Source organism: Platalea leucorodia (assembly GCF_965183815.1).
Source record: "Platalea leucorodia genome assembly, chromosome: 3".
In the NCBI taxonomy this organism is placed as follows: Eukaryota; Metazoa; Chordata; class Aves; order Pelecaniformes; family Threskiornithidae; genus Platalea; species Platalea leucorodia.
The window spans coordinates 70,444,361-70,472,327 of NC_138825.1; the positions used below are offsets into that span (position 1 = coordinate 70,444,361).

Consider the following 27,967-nt stretch of genomic DNA (forward strand, 5'->3'; position numbering starts at 1 on the left):
TTTCACCCTCTGACAGTTTAAGCCCTTTGCCTCCAGTGGAGGTAATGCCGTCTTTTCATACAGGAAGTAGAATTTGGAGCATATTTTTATGTGACTCCTCAAATCTAAATCCCAGTGATATTTTCTCTTGGGTTTGACACTGCTCTTTGAACAACCAGAAAAGTAGTGAATAGTTATTTTCAGGACTGTAAGTTTAGTTTTGCAAGCATGATTAAAACTAATTTCCTAGTATTTAAATGTAAATGAAAGATGCCAAAGAAATTATATTCAACTGTATATTTTTTAATCTATAAAACACAGAATATTCAGTGTATTTTTTCCTTAAATAATACTTGCCTTTCATAAGTCAGTGCATTCAATTTCTTTCCCATTTCTTTACCTGAAGTTCCATGAAGTTCAAGTTTAGAAAGTATGCACAGCATATGAATGAGGCAAGCTGAGAGAGCTGAACTCAGTTAGTCTAGAGAAGAGGAAACTGAAGGGTGACCTAAGAGCAGCTTGCAGCTTTTTGAAGGGCATTTATAAAGATGACAGATGACAATCAGTTACCAAGATGATGTCCTTGTTGTATCAGGTGATATAACAAGGGGGATATGGCCAGAAATTGCTGCCCAAGAGGTTCATGTTGAACACTGCAGGGGGAAAAGTCTTTACCAGGAGGGCAGTGCAGCACTGAAACAGGTTGCTGAGAGGGGCTGTGGATTCTCCACCCTTGGTAGTGTTCAAGATTTGGCCAGAAGGCCATGGCTGGCCATATCCAGTATTGGGAACAGTCCCTCACTGAGAAGGATTGTACTAGATGAACTCTAGAAATGCCTACTGTACAACATTTATGTGATTGCAAGTTTTCACTGAAACATCTGTTAGAATTACCTAAGTTATTTAGAAAGCACCTAACGAGAGATCTCAGTGGAGACACAAAGATAACTAAGGGGCAGATTCTCACATCCTTGCATACGAGGAGTGGATCTATGGACCTTTGTAGTCAGGATTTCACTCAGTCATTCGTACAGTTAATCCTGTTGATTTTCACGCAGGTATTTCACACTGATTCCTAGTGGGATGACTTAAAAGCATACTGTGCACATTTGCAGAGCTAAGCCCTTTGCCAGATATGTGGGAAGCAAGGACTTGAGTTGGAAGAGCTCAGGGAGAGCTCGGTAAAAAGTGTCACACACCTCCACACTGGGGCTGTCTCTGACTTATGGGCTCCTACCAGAGACTTCCATTATGTTTCTGTGCCAGAAATGAACACCTCCATAGCAGAGCCCCTAGTAGACACTGTAATGCACAGGACTGACTGCAGCAGAAAACAGGAGTGGGTTGACATAGTAAACCAGGCTGGGAACTGTGTGGCTGAGGAATAAATACAGATTTGCTCCTCCTGATTACACTAAAGAGCTGCTAGCCTTCTGGCCAATAAAGGAAATGTAATGCCCTAAATTATGAGTTTACCTAGATCATACAGAGATTCATGGAGCTCAGTAGAAACACAACACATCAGCAGAGTAGGAAATATTTTAGACTTGAACGCAAGCATTGTTCTCTTATTTCAACAATTAACAATTTTGCTCTCATTATCTTAAAGGCAAATAATTCCAAAAAGACAGAAAGTATTAGTATATGTATTTTAGCTCTTACATATTATTTTACCAGAATAAATTTCACGTTGCCTCTATGATTACAGAGTGCCAACCCATAGGTTTTTCTTCTTGATTACTATGGTTTCATGTCCTTTTGGAAGTAAACTATCAAGTTTGGGAATTTTGACATATATAAGATGAAATTTGTCCCAGAAGTAACTATATGAAAATGAGGTGTTTGGTTTAATCCTAAAATAAATGTGGTAAATTACTGTTGGGGGGGCCCTCTCTATTCAGTATTTGAAAAGGAGCCTTTAGAACTGAGGGAGGCTGAGGAACTTAGCTAAAACACTTAGGTTTTAGGTAGCTGAAGTTAGATGACATGAATTCAAGCTCCACTTATAGAAAGATTTAAGATTTATTTTGTGTAATTTTACACATCCATTATTGTAAAGTCTATAGTACTCTAGTATTCAGGAGGTGCTGGTTATGGTATAAAATATTGCAGGAGAACCCTATGTTATAGGGTGCATGTGTAAAGCTGTGCCTCCTTGGTGGTTATGTGTCAGTTTGTTCAGAGGTTAGAACAGAGATGGGATTTGCAAGTCAGCTTTGGCAGTGGAATTAGAGGAAAGCATGAGACAAGAATTAGATCAGTGCTGAAATACTTGCCCCTGTTCTATCTACCCAGAAGAAGGAAATTAAATTTTTCAGTGTTTCAGTTTAGTGTGTTATGTTCATTCCTCTGAGGAAAGAAATGAAAGCTTGCATTCCTATCATGTTGTACTATACAACTATAAAGATGACTGAAATATTTCTAATGTGGTATGAAGGTGACATGCATTACAAAAGCCTGAGATAAGAAACTACGAATCTCATGCAGTATGTAGCGTGTATGAATATGCAATAAGTAACATACTGCTTTGGAAGATCTCTTATACATTCTCCAAATGTTCAGAAATGCAGAAAAAAAGATTCATTTTGATTTGATGTGTGCTTTTCAACAGTTTGTTATTACTACCATCCTTTGTGTTAGAAAATACACCTTGTTAATTGGCTTCATAATTCATGAATGTATTTCACGCATTTCTTCTACACATAACTGGATTATATATTTTAATTGGTAAATGTAACTAAATAATTTGAGATTATTTCAGTCCTAAAGATTGATTGCCCAGGAATCCACATTTGCTAATGGGCTAATAAAGTGTTCAGAATTCCCTGCCATCTCTGTGACCAATTACAGCTAATTAACACCACCCTAATTTCAGCTCCAGAGTGTTCAATATTCAGAGTAAATTGGTAGTGATTTAGTCAGTCACCTAAAGGCCAGACTAAATCAAACCTAATGAAACCTCACCAAATCTATGAAACCCAAAACTATCCACAAAACAATTTAAGTGAAAATATAGAAAAAACACAGACCGCGGTGAGCTTGCCATTTTATTGTGACTGCTTTCATAAAAGAAAAAATAGCAGGCTCTTTGTTGTGGATAATTCATTTTGCTCAACCATAGAGAGGCTTTTTAGAGACCTGCAGCAAAGGCAGATCTCTGTGGAGGTAATAATGCCTGTCAATGACAGGAATGGGGAGCAAACAGGGCATGGAGGCATGGAGCTCCCAGCCCCACAAGAAGCAGCAGGGATTCCAGTCAGATGTTCTCTTTAATGCTTTTTTTTTTCTTTTTTCCCTTATAAGTTAATGGCAAAATGTCTGGCCAAATTGTTGTGGCATTTGGCTGGCTCTGGGTAGTCAGGATGATATATCTGTTAATATTTTCCAATAGAGGAAAACAAACAAAAAATTAGGAACGATATATTCACATGAACATCTATATTTTGGAGAAAAAAGACACAAGAAGGTAAAGAACAGGACTCCAAACAAATTGTACTGTATAATTGACACACAGACATTTGTTTTCCCAGTCTCCTGCATGATAAAACTGTAATGTGCAAAACCTCTTAGGTGTAGAGTGTTTGTTTCATCGTTAAGAGAGTCAGCAAAATACGGCTATTCTACTGGGTTTCTTTTCTTTTTTGTGTGTGTGAAATAATCATTACTAGGAATATATACATCCATTTTTCTTTGGGAATGTTATCACTCTGTAGTTATTCTGTTGGGCTCATGTTCACTGGAAACTTTTAAGAACTGCAAAAAGAAGAGTGTACTTATATTTACACTTCTATTTTATGACAGTATATCCACCAGTATTAAAACTGATAATACCTTTGCACTTATTCAGGAAAAAGAATTAACTTCTGGCTTACTTTAAAGCACCAGCAAACTTAACAGAACAAGTAATTTTGTCTCTTGGTGGAAGAGGTGTTTTGTAGTCTCACCAAATTGAAATAATTGGTAAAAGCTTTTCCATACATGCAAAACCCTACACAAATCTCCTACAGAACAAAGGAGTGGGATGTAAAAAAAAAAGGTGTTGTCCCTCGCTGTCCTCACTTTGGAACTTAACAAAACAGTGCTATAGTATTTTGAAATACAATTTTTACTGTATTTACAGGTGTCAGTCCAGAGCATGAGTAAACAGCTTATGCATTTCAAAGGTCTTAATGAAATTCTTAATTAAATTATATGGGACTTCCACTAATGTACCCAAAACCTACAAAATAATTTTTTTCACTCTCTTCCATAATGATAAAAACAATTAAAGGGATTTAAACCCAATTCCAGTTTAAAGAAGGGCTGCCCAGATGACATTTTATTTCCCATGTTTCACTCTGCAGCAAATCTTACAGATGAGTTATAAACCCCTAGAAAATGAGTTTATACTGGAAAGAATGACAGTCTATAAGTACTGCAGTGCTGCAAGTGTGGCATTCATCCCAAGTGGTCCGACATATACAAGATGATAAATTGTGATAGACCAAACTTCATGAAGTCACGAAGTTGAAAATATGAAATTTCAGAAACTGATGCAATGAATAGGAAAGGATCTAAGAAGAGAAATAAGTCCTGCATGCTTAAACGCGCTTCATGGGATACAAAACACAAACCAAATTTCCAGCCCATAATGGTATCTGTGAAATTTCTAATTTTAAACAAACAAACAAAACCAGTAATTTATTTCAGTAACAATTGCAGTAGTGTAATTATTTGGTTATTTGCTGTTGAAGAAATTGAAATAATTCAACTAGAATCAACTATATGTAATATATTCTTTTCAACAATAGAATATGTTTGTAACTTGTGAAAACACCTGTGCCTTATTTAACCATGTTTTTACATTGCTCTGATTCGTACTGTATTATCTCACACCTACAGCATATTGGTTTTCTTTTTAATGAACTCCAATTTCTGTTTCATAACAGCAGCCCCACAGAGATGAAATAACTCCTTACTTCACTCTGTAACTGCTTCCTTTAGTCAAGCGACAGCTGAGGATGTTCATTATTGCTAACGGTGTTTCTTCCTTTTTTTTATTGGCCTTTCTGGGGTTCATCCTGTTGCCATCCACTATAGCCACCTATTCACAACATTGCGATGATCCCTGTTTACCACCTGGTAAAGATGTTCTGCCTGCAGTGTTCTGAATACGCGTGTGCGTGTGCGGTCTGCTGGCCGGCGATAACAAAGCATGGGCACGGAGCAGAGTGCCAGGACGCAGCAGCACTGCTTCTCTGCTAACCCCCAAACCTGGCTGGCTGGGGCTGCAATGTTCATTGCAATAGCCTCCTCCTGATTTTCACAACATGCTTGATGCACTCACTCAGGAGATTCCCAGGAAACGGTGGCAAGCTGAGAGATACTCATTTTACCCTCATAAATGCCCTTTAAAAATGCCATTGTACAATTATTTAACAGCACTGCCTTTTTAATCTGAAGTTAGGATCTGTGTTCTTAGTCAGAGAATTTAATCCTTAGAATGAGAAGAAAATAAAGCTTCAAATTATTTTAGACAAAATGTCTGGCTGTTTCGGAAAACACCACCTAATTAGGGCTTGATCCATCAAATCAGAAGCCTTTCAGCTGATATCAAATCAAGTCATATAAATTACATGTAAAGCCCATCCTGACCTACATTCCTGTCCATGTGTATGGCTATATCAAAAGTACCTGAAATTACTTGATACTTTGTGACATTTTGTGAATTTCTTTCTAAATTTTGGAAAGTAGATTCTAGTTATAACTACTTTGTTCTCATTTTGGGTAGAATGCCTTTGTCCACTTTCAGGTGAGTTTTTCTCTATGGACTTGACCTCAATATAATTATCTAAGGCTGATATTAGAAAGAGCGAGGGAAGATTTATACTATGCACTGTAGTCTTCATATTTACAATTTAAGTACCTATAAAATGGAAATTACTGGGTAATGTTGAGCCTGAGTTTTCTTTGGCATTGTTTTTATACTTATAATTCAATATACTTATAATTCAAAATCAAATTATTATTTTACGCTTATAATTCAATGATACCCCCCAAAGTTTGTCCTGAAGCTTAGTGCTGTAAGCATTACAAAAATTTTAGTCTATGAAATAGGAAGATAAGACCTAAGGACACCTATTTTGATAAACTGGAATATTAATAGTGGAAGACTTTATGTGTATATTGAGTTTTATATCTTAGATACTACTACTCAGAAGACTGCAGAAACAAACTACTACTACTACTAATAAGAAACCTTAAAATAAACTTTCAAATTAAAATGCAGGTCTCTCTATACTTAAAACAGAATATTTTACTAAAACTAGGATATGTTTTATTATCACAATCTAGTGTTAGGCTTTTGTATTTTATCAAACATGACAGAAATTCTCTGTCTTCATCAGCTCTACCTTGTCAGTATCAATGAATTAGATTATATCTCATAGATCAATCTTTACGCCAGATAATTACTATCATTTGTAATTTAATTGTATTCAATTCACTGAAGTCAAAATATGTAATTGATGAAAATCCAACAATTATTAAGCAATTCACTGCAATCCATTAAAAAAACCCCAAACTTTAAAATAGGTTGAACTCTGAGGGTATATTTAACTATTTGACAAGCAAAAAAGATTGATAGGAGACTACATTCCTGGCAGAATTATTAAGACTGGAATAATGACTGAAGTGATTTTCACAGATAAATCAATTAGTCACTTTTTGTTGTGCACTTCACAGGAATAAATGACACAGACCATGAAACATAACCAAATTTGCTTGATGCGCTACAACAAATCATACCATGCAATTAATCAATTCCTATTTCCAAAATCTGCTGTTAAAGGACCCATTATCAGTCCTGATGAAAAAAGGAAGGTTTCTTCTGTTCACAAAATACCACAATTTTACTGAAGTTGAAGTTACTTTGTTACTTCGTGAAAATTATCTTCTGTCTCAAGAATGTACCTAATGCTGATTGAAGGACTTTGGAAGTCTGTCATCGGTTGATTTCAGAGACTTGTGTTAAATGTGAGTTATTAATTATCATTAAAGGTACGAATTCTATTTTCAAATCAATTGGAGTTAAAATTGTGAACCAAGGAGAGTTCAAAGCTGAACAAATTAGTTGGTCAGAGTTCTTTTTCACACATTTTGAATCAAATTACTGTTTCTGTACCAATAACGCTGGAGAGCTATGAAGAATTGTAGCAGTTGAATTTTGATGTAATGATCAAGAAAGTCAGTTTCAAAATATACAAGGAGTTTTCAGAAGAATTTAATACCTACAACACATCTGAAATGATTTCTTAAAGAATTATTTTAACCCAATTTGAATTTGTTTAGTAAAGAAAATCCAAACAAGCTTCCAAATTTTCTTGCAGATATCTACAACAGGTAACAAACATTCTCAACCAAATTCATTTGAGTTTTCCTACAATAAGGTTTTGTTGAAAGGTATATACAAAGTCCTTCAATTGGACTGGATGGTTTCTCTGTCAGCTTTAACTCTTCCAAATTTTAGCATTTGCCAGAAAGTTCTGGAATTAAAATTTTGAAGTTCCCACTGGAAAAAAAAAAAAAAAAAAAAAAAGCAAACCCGTTAATTATTCTCATAGCAGTGAAAGTGCCAGCACAAGTAAAGCTGAACTTTTACTGAACTGAAAAACATCTCTTATGCTGTACCAAGTAATAGAAGGCCATGACAAAACACAATGTTATAGCAAAGACTTGTTGGTGGTGACAGTACTGTTTTGGAATGCAAGTAATTTATCGAGGTGAATAGTTGTGTTGACCTGGAATTATTTATGAATGTAAAGTTACAAATCTAAATGCTTAGACAAAGTGTACAATGACAAGAAGGATTTAAATATGGAACAGCACCACTAATAGGATCCATGTCACATACCTCAGTCATATGAAAATAAGGTGTCATGTCCATGCTAATTTTTCAGGCTTCCTTTCCTTCCTAGTCAATGAAAAGGGATGGGCATCTTTGGATATTAATTCATATAACCCTAGAAAAGATGTCAGAGGAAGGTGAGAGACTTGCCTTCTGAAGGTCACAATATGCCTCTCTGCATTGGCTTTTGAGGGAGTCTAGAAACCACCAGGGATTCAACACCTGGCTTTCAGGTACATTTGGCTAGATAGGATAATCTGAACTTAAGCTGTGATTAAATGAAATTACATACTGCCAACAAAAATTCTTCAGTATTAATTGCATGTTTCATCCCTGACCTTAACCTGCTGAGTAACCATTGTCTTCCTTTCCCCTCCTTCCTCCTTCCTCCTTTGACAGACATTTAGTATTTTGCTACTACATTATCTAAGAGGAACAACTGGCTCAGTCCCTGTTTACAAGTTCAGCAAAAGGTAGAACTGCACAGCCTGTATCTATCTGACAATACTCTATATTCATAAAGGCTCCTTACAGTTTAAATTCAAGATCCTGCCCCTGCTACTCACAGGAGAATAGATGATATATGTTATATGATGTATGATATATGATATATCATATATTAATTATAGTTTATGTTATAGATTAGTTACAAAATATATTTTGCATACTATATAACATATGCTAGCAAGAGAAGTATATTGTGAGTTTAGTTTTAAAAGTAATTTGTATTCTAAGGTCTGCCAAGAAATTAAAAGTCAGACAGAGGACAGCTAATCCAGTCTGAATGTGTTGAATCCAAGGCTATTCTAAAAAAATTCATCATACTGTACCCTTGCTGGACATCTGCAAATAAACAAAAAATCTAAATTACATCAAAACATCAAGTTCAAACTTTATTATGAAAATCTGCATTCTCTCAGCTTCACTCTCGAAGCAAGAGTATGCATATCCTCTGGAAATGGTTCTCTTTCTTTGCATGTGTGTGAGGCAAATCACATCTTTCTCTCTACTCATTACCCCTGAATTCCTTTATTTCCTTTGTTTCATGTGTGTTTTGTTCTACTAGGGAAACAACCTGCTATTGTTAAAGTTGTGGGGAGAGCTAAAAGCATGGATTTGATCAGTAATAATTTTCGCTTCAGCATTACCTGGTGTGGTGTTCTTAAGCATTTTAGGACACAATGTTACTGTTAGCAGTACTTTTTAAAAATGTAGTAAATATAACAAAAGTTAAATAGAAGATCTATGCAGAAGGAGACAACTTTCCAGGCCTGTGTCATTTGCATCAGACCACAAGTGGATCTCACAGTATCTGTTTGTACATAAAATTTAATTTTGTAAATACCACCAAAGTGTCCTCTACACAGTCCCAAACTGATTTTTCTAAACTTTTTATGTTAAACAGGATTTGCAACTTGGGCCTGTTACTGTAGGCGTGACTGGAGAATTTTGCCTCTGGACACTTACAATTTCTAATCCCTTTTCATAGTTTGCTATGAAGATGTTAAGAATTAAAGACCAGGATATGACGTTGAGGGCTCTGATTCATCAGCAAAGATGGCTTGCCTTGGGGTGGTTGGAATAATTTCCTCTGCTCTTGATCTTGTTCTTCTCTGAGCATTTCCTTTGCCTGCCCGGGGGGACAGCTCTGCTACCTGTGAAGCAGCTCTTGAACTGCTAGTTGATAGATCAGTATATTAAAATAAAGTGACACCAATTCTTGTTTAGTTTACAGCTGTAGTCCCTGCGGCTGTAAAAGCCACTGGCTGTAAAAGCAACTGAGCCATCCTTAAGCACCCAGTGGGTAAAGGGTAGGTGGATAGCCAGAGTGGACACCAAGGCAACTGTCCGAAGTGAAACCATCCCTGCTTGTGAATCAAAACCTCAGTTACGCTAAGACCCCTCGGGCCATGTCCATTCTATTAGTCCACTTGGACTCTTCAGCACCTCTAGATTAGAATAAAGTGCAAATGACATCAGGGCTCACGTTGCAGATTTATTTTTTAATAGCCTGAATATAAGTATTCATTCTCCTGGTAAACACCTGAAAAGAGCATTTGTGGCACATCAGTTGAAAAAATAAAATCTCTACATCTCAATGCATGAGGCCAATGCAAATAAATAAATGCCTTATGATAAGCAAAGTAAATACTCCCCGTTACACTACTCAATTTTTCTGAATACAATAGTGCACACAATAGTACACTAAATGAAGATATTATGCATATTTCTTTGCAATTATGTAATTTCATCATGGCACACCATTAATTTATTTGATGTGCCTGATTGTTCAGTAGCATATATCTATATAATACAATCTTCAAAAAATTATTAACCAAAATATTTCTTTGGTCTACATTATTAATAAGCAGATGCAAAATAATAGAAAATCAGCCTGGTCTTTTCTGTTTCAGATTAGTTAATTAGAAATAAAAGGAATTGTTGAGTGATACATTTATTTTTCAAATAAAGTTACTTGTATATTTCATTACAGCACTTTTAGAAAATAACTGTTCATACTGCTGCCATCAAAGAAGTTGCTTCAAGCCTGCACTTTGCCTGTCTTTGTAACATGCAAGTCCATGTGAGACTACTTCTGATTACTGCTAAGATTGGGCTTGTGAATCAGAACACTGCGACCAGAAGTAGTTGTGAAGAGACTTGCATTTTACTTCCTACTAAAATATTTGCATACAGAAAGATAGTGGTAAACAGAGATATGGTTCCCATCTTGATACTGTTAAATTCTGTGTAAATATTTCTATTGAAACTCCTAGGAACCAGACTAGGCAAATGACTCAAGTCATATTTGTGACCTACCTTCAATTGTCTACATTTGTAGGAAACCTTCATACAGGCAGGGCAATTATTCAGTCTACCATTTTGAGTACAGTGGACAGTAACACGGACTGAATGAGAGTTGTCCCTCTTCCTGAGCAGTGTTTGGTACAGATGTCAAGAAAATAAAACTTTGCTGAACAGAAAGGTCAGAAGAAATACACTGTCAGAGGCTGGAAAGTTCTTCTGAAATACTATGTCAGCATAAGCAGGGTAGGGAGAAATCTGGTGAAATCACAACTGGAAAAGCCTTTAAGGGAATACTTGTATTACCCACTGATGGTTGCTCTCCCTGGGCGTGGATGCAGTGGGGAGCAAGGGCCTCACTTCCATTAGAGGTCCCAGGAAGGTGGAGCACATTAAACTGCACAGCCTCCTTGTTTGCCAGCTTACTTGCCTACAGGAGCAGTAAGACAAGGACTAGTTAAATATCCAGATGTGCACAAGTGTATGTGAAAGAAACTCTAGAAAAGCTGTAAGAGAAGAACAAGATACACAGGAGCACATGTTTGAAAGTAGCTGTCTCTGTGTCACAATTTGGACTTTGCATTCCCCTTCATTCTGGATTCAGGTTTATTTTGGCCCAAGTATACATAGCGTTCTTCTTCCGATCCTTTACATGTACTCCATGGCAATGATAAGACCTGTCTGTGTGGTTAAGCCAGACTCAGCAATTTCCTCAGCCAGGACTCGTGTAAAGGAAGGGGCTCAAGGGGAGACGTGACATGAGGAGTGGGACAGGAATGGCGGTGAATCCTAAACAGGCATGAAGAGGCAGAGGACCTGGGCCAGAGAAAAAAACTGGGCTGAAAGGAAGAGGTTATATAAAAAGATACATATTAGGTAGAATCAAATCTATGTTTATCCTTCACCCAACTAAGCTTCAGAAGAACAGCCAGAGCTTGGAGCGCAGTATCAGACCAAATTATCCACTGGGTCCTGAATCACTCTGCAAACAGTACAGTAGGATACAGTTCATACCAGTCTTGCACAGGAAGGAGAGCTGTCCTCAAACCCTCGAATAAAAAAAATTAACATTCACAATCTTTTTTCCTGTTAAAGGAGGTAGTATAATTAGTCCTGTATAAAATGAAAATTAACTTTAATCACTGAAGGAGTATTTTTTTTCAAACTGCTTTTGTTTTAAACTCTGCACTCAGGAAGATCTGTTAACAAGCTCAGCACAGAACCACTGAGAATCATTCATGAGGCATTGGAAGAATCCTCTGATTGGCTTTATGGCTTTATTTCTTTACTGTCTGACATCGTATGGAGTGATGATGATGACAGTGATGAAGGTATTTGTAATGTAAAGACTTCTGTAACTGCTCTAACTGCTGTTTTACATGCATTATGTTGGCTTACTCAGCTTTTAACCTCACAGACAAGAAGGTCAAACAAAATGAAAAGTGAACGTTGTTGCTAATAAAGCATCTACTGGCTATTCCAATCAGTAAATTGGTCTCTTTGTTAGCTTTCATCTTGTGTTTAATGTACCATTACAGAAAAGCTGTCAGAATTAAATATTACCATTAGTACATCTTGAAGTAAAGAGCACTAATTTATACAAGACTTCAAAGCCACAACCAAAATATGCATCAGGATATTGCTTCAGAGAATGGCAATAGCTATTTTCTTTTAATCAGCAAGAATCTAAAGAACCCCAGTAAATATACACAATAGACCCAGAAACTTAGAACTTCTTTATTTGATATATTGATGACAGGACAATATATTGAAACAAAAAAAAAAGAAAGGGGAGGGGGAGAAAAAATAGCATTTTGGCTGAACTAAGGGGATTTTGGATGGCATATTCCAAATAATTCGGTTTACTAGAAATTATGGTTTTACTGTTGCAGTAACATTCTTCATCTGACATCATCTGGTAAATGAAATTAAATTGCTAACATTTCAAGTTTGGAAATAACTATCCTTCTGTTATAAAAAAAGTAGTTCCCTGGTATGAGCAGAGCAGTAGTGGATCATCATGTCACATCGTATTGGTCATTTTGACAAGCGATGAGTGTAGGAGTGACATCTTTATTTCACGGTAGTTTATTTTATATTCTATTTGACTATACCAGAATATAATTAAAAAGCAACATGTACTGAAACTGATTTCTACCCATTTGTTCAGAAACTTGAGATATTATCAGATTTCTACATTTTAAATGTGTGCATGAGCTTTTTATATTAGCATCATATATGAATACTAATAGATAGGCTGCTACATGTGAGTCTGTGAACTGGGCATCCTATTCTGAGATATGATTTACAACTAGCAGAAAGCCAATCTCTCATATGGTTGAGAAGCAGAAAAAGTGAAATATGGAGAGCTTGCTAAAATTTGAAAAGTGTTCATTTTTACCATTTCATAGCTCCCAAAGCATCTGCAAGCTTTCAAATACTCAAGTGGATAAGTGTTAATGCAAGTAGGAAAGGTCATAAAATACCTGACATACAAAAATTCAAGATCTGAATGCTCACTAAGAAGTGTTGGAAACCTCAGCCCCAGTCTTTGGCCCAAGTGGAATTTCATCAATACCTACCAGGAGTGTGAAAAGGCAGTAGGCAACTTACTGCATTATATCATAAAAAGTAAGTGTATATGAACTCACTGCCCATTATGCGCCGCAGTCAGTGCAGCTGAGGCTGCACACTTGCCACAGCCATCCAGACTCAATCCTTTAAATTCCATGTCCCACACAGAGGTGGAGTGACACACTGCAGCAATCAAATGCCCATAGTTCCACTGAAATTGAGTATTTTTGTGCCTTGGATTTCACTGGAAGTGTTGCTATATTTACAACCTTGCTAACCTGCATATGCATTTTATTATTTTGAGCTAAAACGGAACCACTGGGCTTTTCCTTAAAACATAGAAGCATGCAGAAAATCAAGCAAATTGGAAATTTTAGTCACAAGTTAACATTCAGAAGCACAAACACAGATTTTAACATTTTGTTGGTTACTACTGCACATTGAGTTTATCTACCCCAGACCCAGGAAAACCTCAATGGTAAAAGAGATGTGTTATGACAAAATCCAAAATCTCAGAATAGAGTGCTTCCCATTTAGCATACAAAGAACAGGTTTTTTTTTTTAAATTACAATGAGAGAACATGAGACAAAATATGATTTTTTTATTATTATGATATCTCTTCTCTGACTTTTATTCTTTTCTTTTGGTCTAGGTGAAGTGGAACCTTCCCTGAAAAAAGGTTGGTCAGTTGCCTTACTATAGAGGGCAAATGTTTTGCATTTGCATTGGTTTAAGAGTTAACTAGTATATCATCTGTGATATAGATTCTGTCATTAGTTACATGTCAGTCTACTAATGATGTAAATTGTTCTTTAACAAAATCATTAAATAAGAAACTCAAGTAATAATACTTGCTGTACTGTTTGCTGCTCCGTGAGAATTCTTGACTGTTTCATTATTATCCAGAAAACCTGAAAAATGTTCATAAAAACCCAACAGAATTACAGAAATAATATTATCTATATCCTTGCCCTATATGTGGGACTCCTATTAATGCCAATGAGTCATGTGTATGTCTGGATAGAAACAATATTTAGAAATCATAATATAGAAAGAATATTTAGTGAGAAATAATGGTGAGGTGTTGTAAACGCATTTTACCTTGTGCCAGCGCAGAACCCTAAAATAAGGACTACTTCTGAATCTTCTGAAAAAAAATTACTTAGTTGTCATTGAATTTTTAGAGCAGACAAGTGAAGCAAATAGGATTTATAATATAAATCCTTTCAGACATGAAAATTTTACTGAAACATAAAACTTAAGTTCAACTCCTATTAAATCAAAATGAAAATGTATTAGAAGGCTTGAGAAATCAGTGATAGGATGTAAAGCTTTTCAAAACTAAGGTGTGTTTTTTGCTCCAAATTGAGCAAGCTCGATAACAAGAAGACGTGTAACAGCCCTATGTGATCTGAATTTGGTATCCATCAAATTGTCAATAGGTAAATGCCCATACTGAAGAATCTATCACCCCAGTTGGTGCTGAGATTATAATCCAGTTTTCTCTGAAGTTAATTGGAACTGGATCAGGATTCTATTTAATGACGTATTTTGTTAGTCTCAATAGGACATCCAAGGAATGAACAGCCTTGAAGACCAGGACCATTCATGTTTCTATGGATGATCCTTCATGTTAGGACTGAAGAAAACTTATAGTAAGTGTAGGAAAACATTCCATCCCATTGGTAACAATGTTAAAAGGGCTCAGCATTGCTGTGTCTCTTCTCCCAAAGAGAGAAATGCACTATTAGTTTTACAGTGGGTCCAGAGTCTGAAGCTGTAGCGCATTGCTGGCAGAGATGCCAGGTACATGGGTGATAGGTGTCTACTTACCATGGGCCAGTGTAGCTGACCAGGTTGGGAGTACTGTGGAGGTACTTCACTGCTGGGAAGGCTTAATCCCTAAAAACGCTGTGAACACCATGCTTAGCATTGCAATGCCTGCTTCTTTGGAAATCAGTGACATACTCGTGCCTTACACTTTGCATTGGGATACTAAGTCGTAGAAACAGAATTCAGAGAAGCCTTCAAAATAAACTGGAAGCTGCTTAAATTAGTCAATTGGAAGGGATGAGATGATTGATTGGACCTAAAAGTCCTTCATCCAAGGAGCTGAGTATCTAACTGCCAGCTTGAAATATTTTTCTCAGTGTTCAAAGCACACAACCCTGCCCTGGAGATAAACACCTGAGGAAGTCTTCTATCTTTAGGGTGAGGGAAATGGACAAGGAGCTTGTGATTCCTCTGGAGTTGGTATCTTATAGGATAACTCATACACACAGATGTGAAAGGGCCAAAATTCAAACATGCTTCACCTGCCTGAGCTATAAAACAGATTTTGAATGGGGTTTTCCATTCCCTGGATGTGTGCTCAAGATCTTTCCCTCCATCTTTCGGAGGATAAGAAGTCCCATCCTTATCTCCCTGCAACAAGCTATTTCTTGACTAGGACTGATGAAGAGAGTGGTCTCAGACAATTTCTGGGTATAGCCATAAGCTTTCACATAGCAACATCCTCAGATAACTTCTTACCATCTCCAGATGACTGGAGGTCTCCGTTTCACCCTGGCAGCTAGGATCTGGCCTTTATTCTTGATTTTGTCACCTCTTTTTCTGGCTACAGAAATACAACATATGTGGCCTGAAGCCACCATTCCCTTAGAAAGGCCAGTGCCGAGTACTACGCATAGCTGCTCAGTGACAGGCAGCTGTGAGCTCCTCAGAGCTGTTACTCTCTCTCTTTGCAGACTTCTCTTAAAATTGTGTAAACATCAAGGAGTTGAATTGTCTAAGCCTATATAGAAGTTTTCTGAGAGCTCTGTCATAAAGTCTAGAGTCAACAGTTTTTTTTCTTAGGTGCAGTGAAATTTGCTCCCAGGGCTAAAGTTCATGAGCGCAGAAGGCAAAGCCCTGGGAGGTGAGGCGAGGGCTCAGATGAGCTCGTGCAGGCAGCAGTCTCACAGACATCACAATCTGTTCCTCTGAGCACAGGGTGTACATCTCTCTGAGTAGCTTTTCCTAACTAATGTGTGCTGTCATGTCTATGGTCCACAAATAAGAGTTCCAGAAGAAAAGGATTCTAAAGCAAAACAAGACATTGCACCTGTGATTCTTCCCATATGACTGCTGTTAGGGCTGGACTCAAAGGAAGACCAGGTATTCAAATTAATTTGGACACTTTTTGGGTATCAAAACGTTAGTAGTTAGATCCAGAAAATCAGAACCAAATTTTTAGGTTATGGAGTATTCTCTGTTTTCATATAAAGGACCATTTCTGTATCAAACTCGCTTCCACTCTGCACAACATTATTATCTATAGCTTTGTGAATGATCTTTCTTTAGGTGGTTCTTCTTATGTTTGTGGCATTTGAACATTCTAAACAAAAAAATGACCCAGTGAGATTGTGCAGTACACTACTGCTGTCTCCAGAAGATGAACAGTTTGACTTTTTGCACATATTTACAGGAAGCTTCTCTCAAATTTCACTCTGGAAATGTGCATTATGATTGCTGTGCCTGATTTTTAAGTATTTATATTGGATCTAACCCACAGATATTGTGGTATTCATGAATAGGCTGAGGGTTTTTGAAAAATCTCCATACCTATTTTTGGTGTATGGACAAGCCTTCAATCTTTTGCTTTGTTGACTAGCAGATTTTATGAATGCTAAAATGTCAGCACAAAATTTACTTTATAATGGAATATAGTAACTGAAAAAATAAGAAGATTGCTGGTACCACAATACAATTACATATTGAAAAAAATTCAAGGGGAGTAGTAAGAACACTGTGTATTGATGAAGGAAGCAGAGAAAAGTGTAATGATAATTACGAGCCCAAAGAAAGCAAAGATCACCTTCCTAGAGATGTAAATTGAAAGCAAAGATAATAAAAGTACAATAATGACAATGGGCTTGCACATGCAACAGGACTAATATTAGTTTCAGAATCCTTTAGCTTTCTAAAATGAAAATGCCTCTCGAGTGCCTTTTTTATTGCAATTATTTTTGCCAGTCCAGGTCTTATCACTAATATTTATCTTTAATAATTGGAAAAGAGTGAACATTTGATATTGTCCAGGAAAAAAAAGTGTTCTTCAGTGGAGGTAGTGAAAGATTAGTCTGTAGAGGACTTTGCAGTCTTTAACAATGCATATTCTCAACATGCTAAAACTGCAGACCATTTTCACAAAAGATATTGAGAAGCTTAATAACAGTTTCTTGCAGGCTTAATGTGGTTTTGGTTTCATTTCTTTCTAGAACAATGGTTATGACTGCTACTCTTGTTCATTTTTTCAGGGTTAGTTTAACCTTTAGAGATAAATCCAATTATTTGACAGCTGTATGTTTTCTCATACTTTGGTCCTTTTTACTAGAAATTATTGTTATTGAAAAAGGGATAAATATTTATTATTTTTTTGGTGGATGTTACTGGCATCAGTTCTGAGTTTGGAGAAGATCTGAGAAACATGGTGCACAAAATTGGAAAAAACAGTCTGTAAAATATAGGCCAGTGCAGACACTTCAGCATTGTCATCCATGGCTAAAAATGTCATTACTAAACTGTTCTGGAACTTCACTCCAGTTTACATATGGGTAACTGAAAATTTAAAATCTGAACATGGATTCCTTGTTTAGCTAGCCAGGGTACTCCTGACAAGTGGTGCACATGTAGCAGTAGTTTTTGTATGTTAAAGTAGCATCTTCTTCTGCTTCAAAACAGCAGATACATTCTGGCTGGGAAACATCAATCTGGTATGTGGTCTTAGGAATAAGTTGTTGGAAACCTTTGAAAAAGATTCTAAGGTCAGAGTAATTTATTTTTTTAATTTATAGTTTGAAGCTTAGTAAATTGTTTTTGCAAGATATCCTTCCTTGATTTTATATCTGAGCTTAGATTAAATTCTCTGTCGCTCTGTCTCTTTCTCTTGCTCTCTCTTGAACTCTCTCACACACACACATGCAAGCACACACACATACACACACACACACACATCACTTTGTAAGTCACTTTGTAAGTAATTTTCATTTCAATAAATACAATGAACAAAGAAAGCAGAGTAAGAAATAAAGCACCATCATGGCACTGTTACCATCTCTGTATTACCAGATAGGTTTCTATTGGCATAAAATTATTCTATACAAACGATCAAAATAAATTGATTTCCTTGAGGTAGAGATGGATCTCTAAATTTCTGTGAGTTAGTCTATGTATGAAATAGAAAGATGTTTAAAATAGTTATATGAAATGACCCTATTCTCCTTACTTGGTTATAAAAATCTTTTTTTAGAAAAATGCAACTAACAAATCATAGATTAAAACAAGAAGCCACAAACAACAGAAATTTCTGTTACAGGTTGCAAGAAAATTTGTTAATTACAAATAAACTTTTCAGCAAAGCACTTTATCTTTCTGTCTTCAGTTCAAATGAGAATATGGCTGCCTGAGTATTAGGCTGGTTATTAATATGCTGAAGAAATAAAAATCATGCTCTTCTTAAAAGTCACGGCAGCTTCTAAGGGTACAGTCGGTTACACTGACTTACCCTCAGCAGCTCTGGCCAAGGTGCAGTACCCCCAGACCTGACTATAGACACTCACTCCCATTAACCCCCTCTCCACCCCAAGGTTAAGACAGTTAGAATTTATTCAGCACAAAATATTTGTTTGTTCAGATCTGGGTATTAATCTGAGCTAACAACTACAAACTTCTCCTGAGAGGAAAAGTTCTCAAACCAGACCATTTCCTGCATCTCCTTTTAAGAGTGATTAAGCAAAAATCTATGACAGCTTTGTCTGGGAAAGGGGAGAAGTAGGAACAAGCTGCTTAGAGAAGACTGGTAGGGGATTTCCTAATCTGGATTTGAAAGTGGGTTTGACATTATGGCCTGTATAAGCCTAAAAAGAGCTGGTTTGGGTATTCAAACAGGGTAGGGAAAAACATACTGACAAATATTTAAGGTTTTAGTCCTACAATTTATAATGTGTGACAGATTGTTTTTATCTGTTAAGTACATAAGAATGGTTATATATGATCAGACCAAAAGTCCAGCTCATCCAGTGGATAGGATAGATCCCTATTGCTGCCCAAGAGTGACCAATGCAAATGCCTCAGGAAGCGTATAAGAACTGTCAAAAATATAGCGATAATTTCCCAAAACAGTTCTCCATACTCTAGACATTTGCCCCAGTCAGGGACTCCCTGACCATGGTGCCACTGAATTCAACAGGGACATGGTTCTTGTGTGGCTGTAATCCATCTACCACTTTCTATGAACCCAAGGCTACAGATAGTATGTACATTAGGGAGCAAAACTTCCATGGCAATAAGTTGCTGGAACTGGTTATGTTTCATAACAAGATTTTGAAAAACACATTTTTCTTTCCTAAATTCCCATAGTAATTTGTCCCACTCATCCGTTTTCTTAAAGAAGTCCTATATACATTAGAAAGTTTTACACTTAACTCAGTATCATTGAGCAACAACCTTTTCCCACACTGTTAGAAACACAGAGGGCAGGATTCAGGTGGATAAACATAGCTGACTAGTGCCATTTTAGATACCACACAGTATCTTAGATGTAGCATGGGACTGACAGAAATGACAGAGGACCTATGAGAGAAGTGCACCTTTACAGGGTAGCTGGTGAATACCAGAGTACCTTAGGATGTTTGAAATGCCAACTGGTGCCTATTGAGATTCCTGCATTTAAAATTCTTTACTAAAAGGGTTTTCTAAAGTTTAAAATAACTCTAAGTTATATATAAATAATAATTTATTATTACTATAGTTTATATCAGAAGATTATCTGGGAAAAATTCACATTTCTAGCTAATAAGGCAACTAACTTTATTTCTAGGCAGAATAGTGAAATTAGAACATCGTCTTTTATCATGTAGAAGTCCTTTTGTTATAGAGAAACAAATCTGTGAAAATAAAGAAAACAAGTGGGTTTTCTGGAGGTAATATTCATGTTCAGAAAACTGTTTCTAACCAAAAAATTGGAAATGGACTAGAGAAAAAAAATGCAGAATACCATAGATGCAACCTGAAAATCGAGTTTCCAGTGTGGTTGTTACATATGTAGAAATTAATTATGCAGTTCCATTCATCCCTAAAGTATATATCTATTTGTACTGGTAATGCCTTCTGAATTCAGTTTCTTTTATGTTACCATATGTTAATGTTCACTTTTCTGTGTATGAGTTGCTATTATAGATCTCTCTAAAAGGCTTTCACTATCTCCCTTTTGCTTATCTTTGTGTAAAGTATGCCCTGTGTTACGAGATGAAAATTATTGATTGATTCAATTCTCAGATGTTAAACTTCTTTTCCAGATATGTATTTTTTGCATTTTGCATTTTTGTGGCATCCATTTCTGTTATTAATGTTCTTTTAACAATCTCGGCTTGTTTTACTTACTCTGATCAATACAGTAATAACATATTCACTATAAAATAGCATTTTATAATGTAAAAAAAAATATTTTCCGTATTATCCGGATGAAACAAAACCATATACCACTAGGGAATAGGGATATTCAATTATAGTTCTTTTGCCTATTGAAGAATAGTGATTGGGTTTCAACTTGAGTTGAAACATTTTAATCCAAACTTGCCAGCTATCTTTCAAAAGATACAAAACCACAAGGCTAGTAGGAATCCTGGGCAGAAGTGTAGCAGCACAGAGGTTTGCAGCTGTTTAAGCTATCCTCTTAAATCATGGAAAACCTTAAGCAAAGCTAGCCATGTTCTCTCGGTGTAAATCTTCATTTGTGCCCCAGCAGTAGAGCACTGGGGAGGTTTGCACTCTAAGAGAAGAGGAGAGTGTTAGGCAGATGCCCCCCTGGTTGGGAGCCTGCTGTGCCTGAGACAGAGTAAATGCCTGACCTGGTAAGTGAGGGGGTCATCCAAAATTCAGTTAAACCCACAGCACCAAAATTGGGGATGCTGCGTGTTTCTGAGAGAACTGTGCCAAGAAGAGGACATAGCAAGTAGAGCCCCATTCTCATGAACCACAGAAAGAGTATCTCTCTTCTGCATGCCAGGCCCCCCCCCCCCAAAGTCAATTGGATCTAGAAGTGATTGAATTTATAGGAATAGATATTTGCAGACTGATACATTAAGGTAGGATCTGCCGAGTTGGCATTTTTTAAAGCTGAGCGGAGGAACTGTGGTTAGTCTTGTGATTTCTTTTTCCTATTTTTTCCTACTTTCACAAAAAAAACCCTGCTGAATAGATTTATATGGGAAAAGATTTCTGTGATGCTAATCAAGATTAGAGATTTTATGTATTACTGTATATATCATTTTGCTCTACTTAGAGGTCTACAATTTTTGTCTGCATTTTGTCTGCATAAAATTACATTAAATTAAATGCAGACTCTGATAAAATTGATTATGAAAAACATAATTTAAAACTGGTCCAATAACATCTTTGCAGGCTGGAATTCATAAAGGGAAACACGTCAAGACAATTTTACTTTCCACAGAAAGAAAAGAAAAACCTCATTTTGATCACGTGGCTCTATCTCTGATTCATTTGGGTTGGGGTTTTTTTGTGCTTATTTTTTGTTGTTGTTTTTTAATCAAAGTGTGATTAGCATTCCTTTTACATTTCAGAACCAAGGTACAGAACTGCAGTCTGGGAATGAAAAACACAGTCTTAACGTATTTATATACTTGGAATAAAAATTACTTTTATGTAAACAATCTTTAGGGTTGAAGCTCTTTTAATATCTTCCACTTTTAATTCTTTCAAAAAAACAGTCATTAAAAATCCTCCATATAAAACAGTCTGCACATGGTCTTCCTGAAGGATGCCAGTGCTGCTTACAGGATAATTAGTGAAAGATAATTGCAAGTACCCTCCTCCCCTTAAAAACCTGTTAAGATATTGCTTTTCTGCTGCAAATGGAAACCTTACCAGAGGGAAAAGAAAACCCAAAACATAAAATCAGTTAGCCTTTAGAAAGCAAAGAAAATGAATGGTTGTGCACTGTGTCAAGTTCCATTTGCCTTGGTAAACTGAGGATTTCAAGCCAGAATTACTCACAAGCATTTCCCTTTTTTTTTTTTTTTGGTAGAGGATGTAGTACAACTTTTGGATTTATCTCAAAGAACAAAATCTTAAGAGAACTATGTAACAGCACTCATGTTTACAGCTAATACTGCAGCCTTGGGAACTTCTATCAAACTTTCCTTCTTATCTCAGCTTTTCAGGAAAAAGAAATATTTTCCCATTTTTCTAAAAGAAAATTTTGTATTGAAAGAGTTTGCAAGATTAAGTTTTTAAACAGTTCTGGTAGATACACGAAAATGCCTAAACATATAAAAACAAAGGGGAAAGGTCAATGACACCAATCAGTGATTTTGTGATAAACTTGTTTTAATAAGTACATAGTAATATAATGATACACTTCTACTCCCCATTAATTGCCAAAGCTATTTTATTCTATAGCAAAAGGAATGTTATTTCAAACGTAGCAATATGGAAAAATATGCACATATTTAATTGTCTTTAACATAATGAGAAAAAGAGGAGTGGAATAAGTTCAGTTTAGAAAGTTGGAGATTATGAAAGAGTGGCTTATAATAAAATCTTTACATAGGCTGGGATGTTTTGCTGTTACAAAAATAACATGCACGCTGTTCTGAAAACACCTTCCTCGCAATGCATCTCCTTCACTGTATAGTCTTGTAAAAGCAAAAATAAGATAAAACATCACCCTGAAATCAAAGCACTCCTCAGCATGATGATGAAGATGTCAGCAGGTCATCTACAGTGCATTTCTGTTATAGACCAGTGAAACTACAGTAGTGTGGAAACAATTGAATATCTGTTGAACTGGAATCTAATCTATTTATTTTTGTCCTATTCTGGCATTATAAAGAATGCTTAACATATATCTGGAAGGCCACGTTAAATCCCTGTATTCTTGGGGGAACATAAAACCTACTTGTTTGCTGTAAGCTACTCAATATAGGTAAATTGTTCAGAAATATTTGAGGGTCATGTTCTCTGTATCTCTAATAGCTGTTTAGTGACGCCAAACAAAGTATCAAGTGGAGGGAATACAGGCAACTAAAGTGAAGTAGCTGAGCTTTGCTGAATAGGTTTAGGACCAATCAACGTCACTTCACAGCAACGTTTACAGTTTAGGAAAACATGTTTTGGGTAAATACGCACCAGAGCAGAGGGTTTTCACCAAGAAGAATGAGAAATCTTCTTCTGTGACCTCTGTCAAAAGTAGTCTTATACAGCAAATGAAAGAGACACTGTATAATTCTGCAAAATATGAAAGAAAAAAGAAAAGAAAAAAGAAACCTTTGTTCTCACTCTAAATTGTAGTTGTGATTTCCAAAGAGGTGGATAAACAATTTTGAAACCATACTTAAGAGGCACTGTGGGCTGGTATCTCACACAGTGGATGAGCACGCAAACCAGTCAGCATCTTCATCGGTAAGAGGCAATTCATCTCCTGTCACATTTTCAAGAAAGATCTTAGACACATGACTTCAGGAAAAGTTGTTCTGTACCCCAACCTGAAGTTGCTATGAATCCTCAGAACAGAGCAAGATCTAAGAAACACTGGGGACAAGACTGTGCTACTAGCAAGCTAAACGAGAAGTCACCTAAATCAGTCATATGTGTCACTCAGACTTTCCAACACTGAATGCTGGTACTTACACCCTTCTGTTATACTGTCCTTGGTTCCTAGATATAGGCATGATACACCAATGTAATCCCCCAATTAAAAACTCCTTGTTCTTTTTTTTTCCCCCGTGGTTTTTTTTTCCTGTTGCAAAGTTTGTTTTTTTCCTCTAGAGTGCAGCTAGATGATATATTAGTAGTTAGCTGGAAGCTGCTCTAATGCACAAATTTCTTTATTCTCCTCCTAGCCTCACAAGGATAACTGTCACCCTCACCAGCTGGTACTATCTAGATTAAAAATAGACATCAGCTGCACAATTGTAAATTTCTCCTGAGGATACCAGCAGCAAGAGAGTTGACTACAATTCTTCATACAGACAGCATCTAGAAGCACATTAGAAATGACATCCCTCTCATCTTCTAAAGCTCTTAACACCACTCACTCTTGCCTTGCCCTCAGTATCTATTTCCACTAACTCTTTAGGATAATCAGCTGCCTGCTACCAATTAGTCTTGATAAACTAGTAAGGATATAGCCCCATTAAATTGCTGGCAATAGCTGTAAGGGTTTTGACTGCTCTAAAGCATATTATTAACCTCTGGTTCACCAGGAATCTGAATAGGACTCATTTTCCTTTTCACACTTAGATATTTATAAGAGAAAGAATGTCAAAGCACTGAAGGTGTATATCACTGTGTTACTTGTAAGAGATTATGAAAAAGGTGACCAACTGGTAAAATTTGCTTAGAAAGAACAATGTACTATCATTTCAAGGGAAATTCCAACTGTTCAATTATACCTTTAAAACAGTAGATACATTAAACCTACGTTCCATCTTCACTACAGTATTTAAGTAGAAACAGGATGGCTTTAAGCATGAGAGGATAATATTGAATGTCAGGGATCAGAGTTAAATTCCCAGTTCTTTTGCTGACTTTCTGGGTTACCGTGAATAAAACATTCTTGTGTTTCAGATTGGGACAATAATCCCTTTTTTTCTCACTTTGCCTCTCGTATTATTGATATTTTTTATTTGGTTGTTTGTTTTTTTTAAGGTATATTTCATCCGTAAGATGGGAACTCAGCAGAGGGTGAGGTCTAGGAGCTGTTTTAGCGATGCCAGATTGCTACTCACCACTTCATCCTCTAATGAAGCAAGGTGCAGCGCTGTGCTTTCCTACTAAGAGAAGAAATGTAGCCCTCTTAAAGTCTCCCATGTTATGGAGTTGGGATATTATATCGTGTTATAACTCCATGTGGTACCTAAAGCAATTCATGTGGGCTGAGGCCCATAGGTGCTATCATGATACGATACAAATAAAATAGTTAAGAATAGTGCTATATATTTTACTATGTTAAAAAAGGAGATAACAAAAAATCAAAATCAGAAACATGAGAGCAGATGAACACTGGAACTCTGTTTCAGGAACAAGGAGAATCTCTTTGTGCGCTACCATGGGGGGGTGTGCTCTTCGTTAACTCTGATGTAAATCTGCACAGTGCTACACCGCTAGCTCAGACGGATTCAGGGGACTGTAATTTTTTTCTCTTTCTCCCACCCTGATCTTCCCAGAGCTGGGGCTTTGTAGTTCGCAGCCAGTGCCACGCTGTCATTAGACACTGTGAACTGCTGTTAATGAAAATTAGCTGGGTGAGAGGTGGGGGAAGCTAGTGCCCAACCTGCATGTTCAGCAGGCATTTTCTGTAAAGCTGCCTGCGATACTGCTCCTCAGCTGATTGTGAGGGCCTGCTTTGTGTCAACAGTAACGGCCTGCTAACAATATGGTCTAATATATCTCCTTTCAGCATCTTGACATGGTCAGTGAGGAGACTACTAGCTTCCCTTCTTGGAGTTATTTAAAATAATCACCCTGCATGTTCTGTATATCTGCACAAGACCCGAGGTCTAGAGAAGTCAGTGTCAAGCAGTATCCATATTTAAGAAAATAAAGTACTTATCCATTCAAAACCCAAGAAATGCAAGGGGAAAGATAATTTTTCATGTCTGCTTGATAACTGAAGAAAACAAACAATGAAATACAGTTTTTAAAATACATACTCCCTTACAATAATTTAATAAACTGTGTTGTCATCTCATAAAGCATCAGGATGGTTGCCGTGGTGACAAAGATTATCCTTGCTGCTGCTTGATTCTGTCATTTTTCTAAACATGAATTCATAATATTTAGGATTTATTAACAATGTGTCACATTGATAGAGATAAATTACATGCTTTAAACTGGCCATGTAAGTCTTCTATGATATTATAGCCGCTTTGTCAACTCAGCAATAAGATATGATGTGATTACTAGAAAATTAAAGCTATTTGTCATAAAAGATGAAGCAGAGAGTATCAGAACTCTCAGAACAGAAAAAAAAATCTCCAATAATCTAATGTGTTTCCTTATTTTAAATATTTTGGAGTTAGCAAAGAGTCACTATTTTCTGCCTTGTAAATTGATCAAGATCAGCTTGTATTGAGACTAGATTTATTTGTGCTGGGAAAATTTAGATTGTAATGTATTGAAATTGATGTGTTCCAGGCTGCAATTTTTTATGATGGTTAAAACTATAATGGGGAGCTTGTAAAGAGATCTTAATGATGGCCCATTTTGCAATATATAAAAATATATATACACACACTTATGTATTATGAAGATGTATTTCACTTCAAGAAATTCATATATGGGTTTTTGTGATGTGTGGTATCCTAATTGTAGCAGCAAGTTAGATGAGATTCTCAGTGCTGCTGTTTAGAAAGTATCTTTTTGTGCACCTTACTGAAGTAGCTGTGTCAAGTAAGCTTCACCGCTGATACAGTGTGAGGCTGATTTAGATGGCCATCTCAGCAGTCATTGCTCTATATATATTTTGCAGTCAAACTAGCAATAAGAAATTCCCTGAAACCACAGTAATTTTAAAAAGCTTTTTTTGAAATAACAAAGGTTTATAGTTATTTTTTCAAGAAAAAGAGGCCTACTTTCCGTAGTGAGACACATAATAGGTGGTGGGAACCCACCGGAGCTGAGGCATCTTAAGGCAAGCAAGGAATATGCGTCCCTGTAGATGACCCTGCCTGAAGAATGTGATTTATCACTTAGTGGGCCATATTCGTATCTGTGTGTAGGAAGACATCTTGAGTTGGGTGAGATATATCTCCACTGAATATTGCAATGCAGAGGAAGTGACTCAGCTTTCTTTAAATGCATTAAGTCAGGGTTTGGAGGCAGTCTGGAGCAGCAGCATGGAGAACTGTTCAGATGTGCTCAGGATCAGGCAGGAATCCTCCAGCTGTTCTTGTTTTGCACCATTCCTACCAATCATGCTACCTAAACTAGTTTATGTATCCTTTTAAGCAGAACAGGTGGGAAAAGTTTGAAAATTCAGCAACTGGATTCTCTCAGTTGATAGCAAGAAAAATCTGCACATAGTTGCAGCAAGAAAAATAATCCAACCTCAGCTGAAATACAGTAAATCAATATGGCATGATTTCTTCCTATTCAGAACCTTTGAGGTTTATAGAACAACAAATGAACTACACACCCAGGCTGCAAAGAACAAGATGAAAACTGAATAAAAAGTCCTTTTGCCTTAATGACATCTACAATTAGCTTAGTTATGCTGCCATACATAAGTGGCCAGCAGTGATATGTATTTTGGCCTTTGTTACCCTTTATCTCCATGAAATAATGTTCTCTCTATCTGAAGACAACATAGGTTGATGCCATAGAACAGTTTCCTGCAAACCAGACACAATCATTACTTCAGATGCAAATACTACCCAATAAAATAATTCTGTATTTATTTTCAGCAACCTATGCAAAAACCAGAGTCTTGGGAAAGGAAAATACTGTTTTCTACTATATCTCTTTGGCAATGTGCATCCTGTTACAACCTGAGCAAATACCTGAGGGGATAAGTGGAAGATTTCAGTTGTCTTCAATAGGCATTAAAGTAGATCCTTAGAGCTGAGATGTAATATTCATAACTTTTTCTCTGTTGGATTAATTTTGGGGTCAGTGTTCTTGTTATTTAGATCCTGCAGACCAAATCTTACCCTAAAATACAA

The 27,967-nt window shown here is 36.5% G+C and overlaps 1 protein-coding gene across 6 annotated transcripts in view; it reads left to right on the forward strand.

Moving 5' to 3' along the window:
• TRDN (triadin) overlaps positions 1-27,967 on the forward strand; it is a 232,158-nt gene that overhangs the window by 32,337 nt on the left and 171,854 nt on the right. For 5 of the 6 annotated variants that reach the window (XM_082307271.1, XM_082307272.1, XM_082307270.1 and 2 more), the window contains exons 3-5: positions 5,059-5,100; positions 11,863-12,000; positions 13,897-13,923. In XM_082307271.1, coding sequence (XP_082163397.1) covers positions 5,059-5,100; positions 11,863-12,000; positions 13,897-13,923 — 207 coding nt within the window. The remainder of the gene's footprint in view (positions 1-5,058; positions 5,101-11,862; positions 12,001-13,896; positions 13,924-27,967) is intronic. The other variant, XM_082307273.1, reaches the window with a different exon arrangement.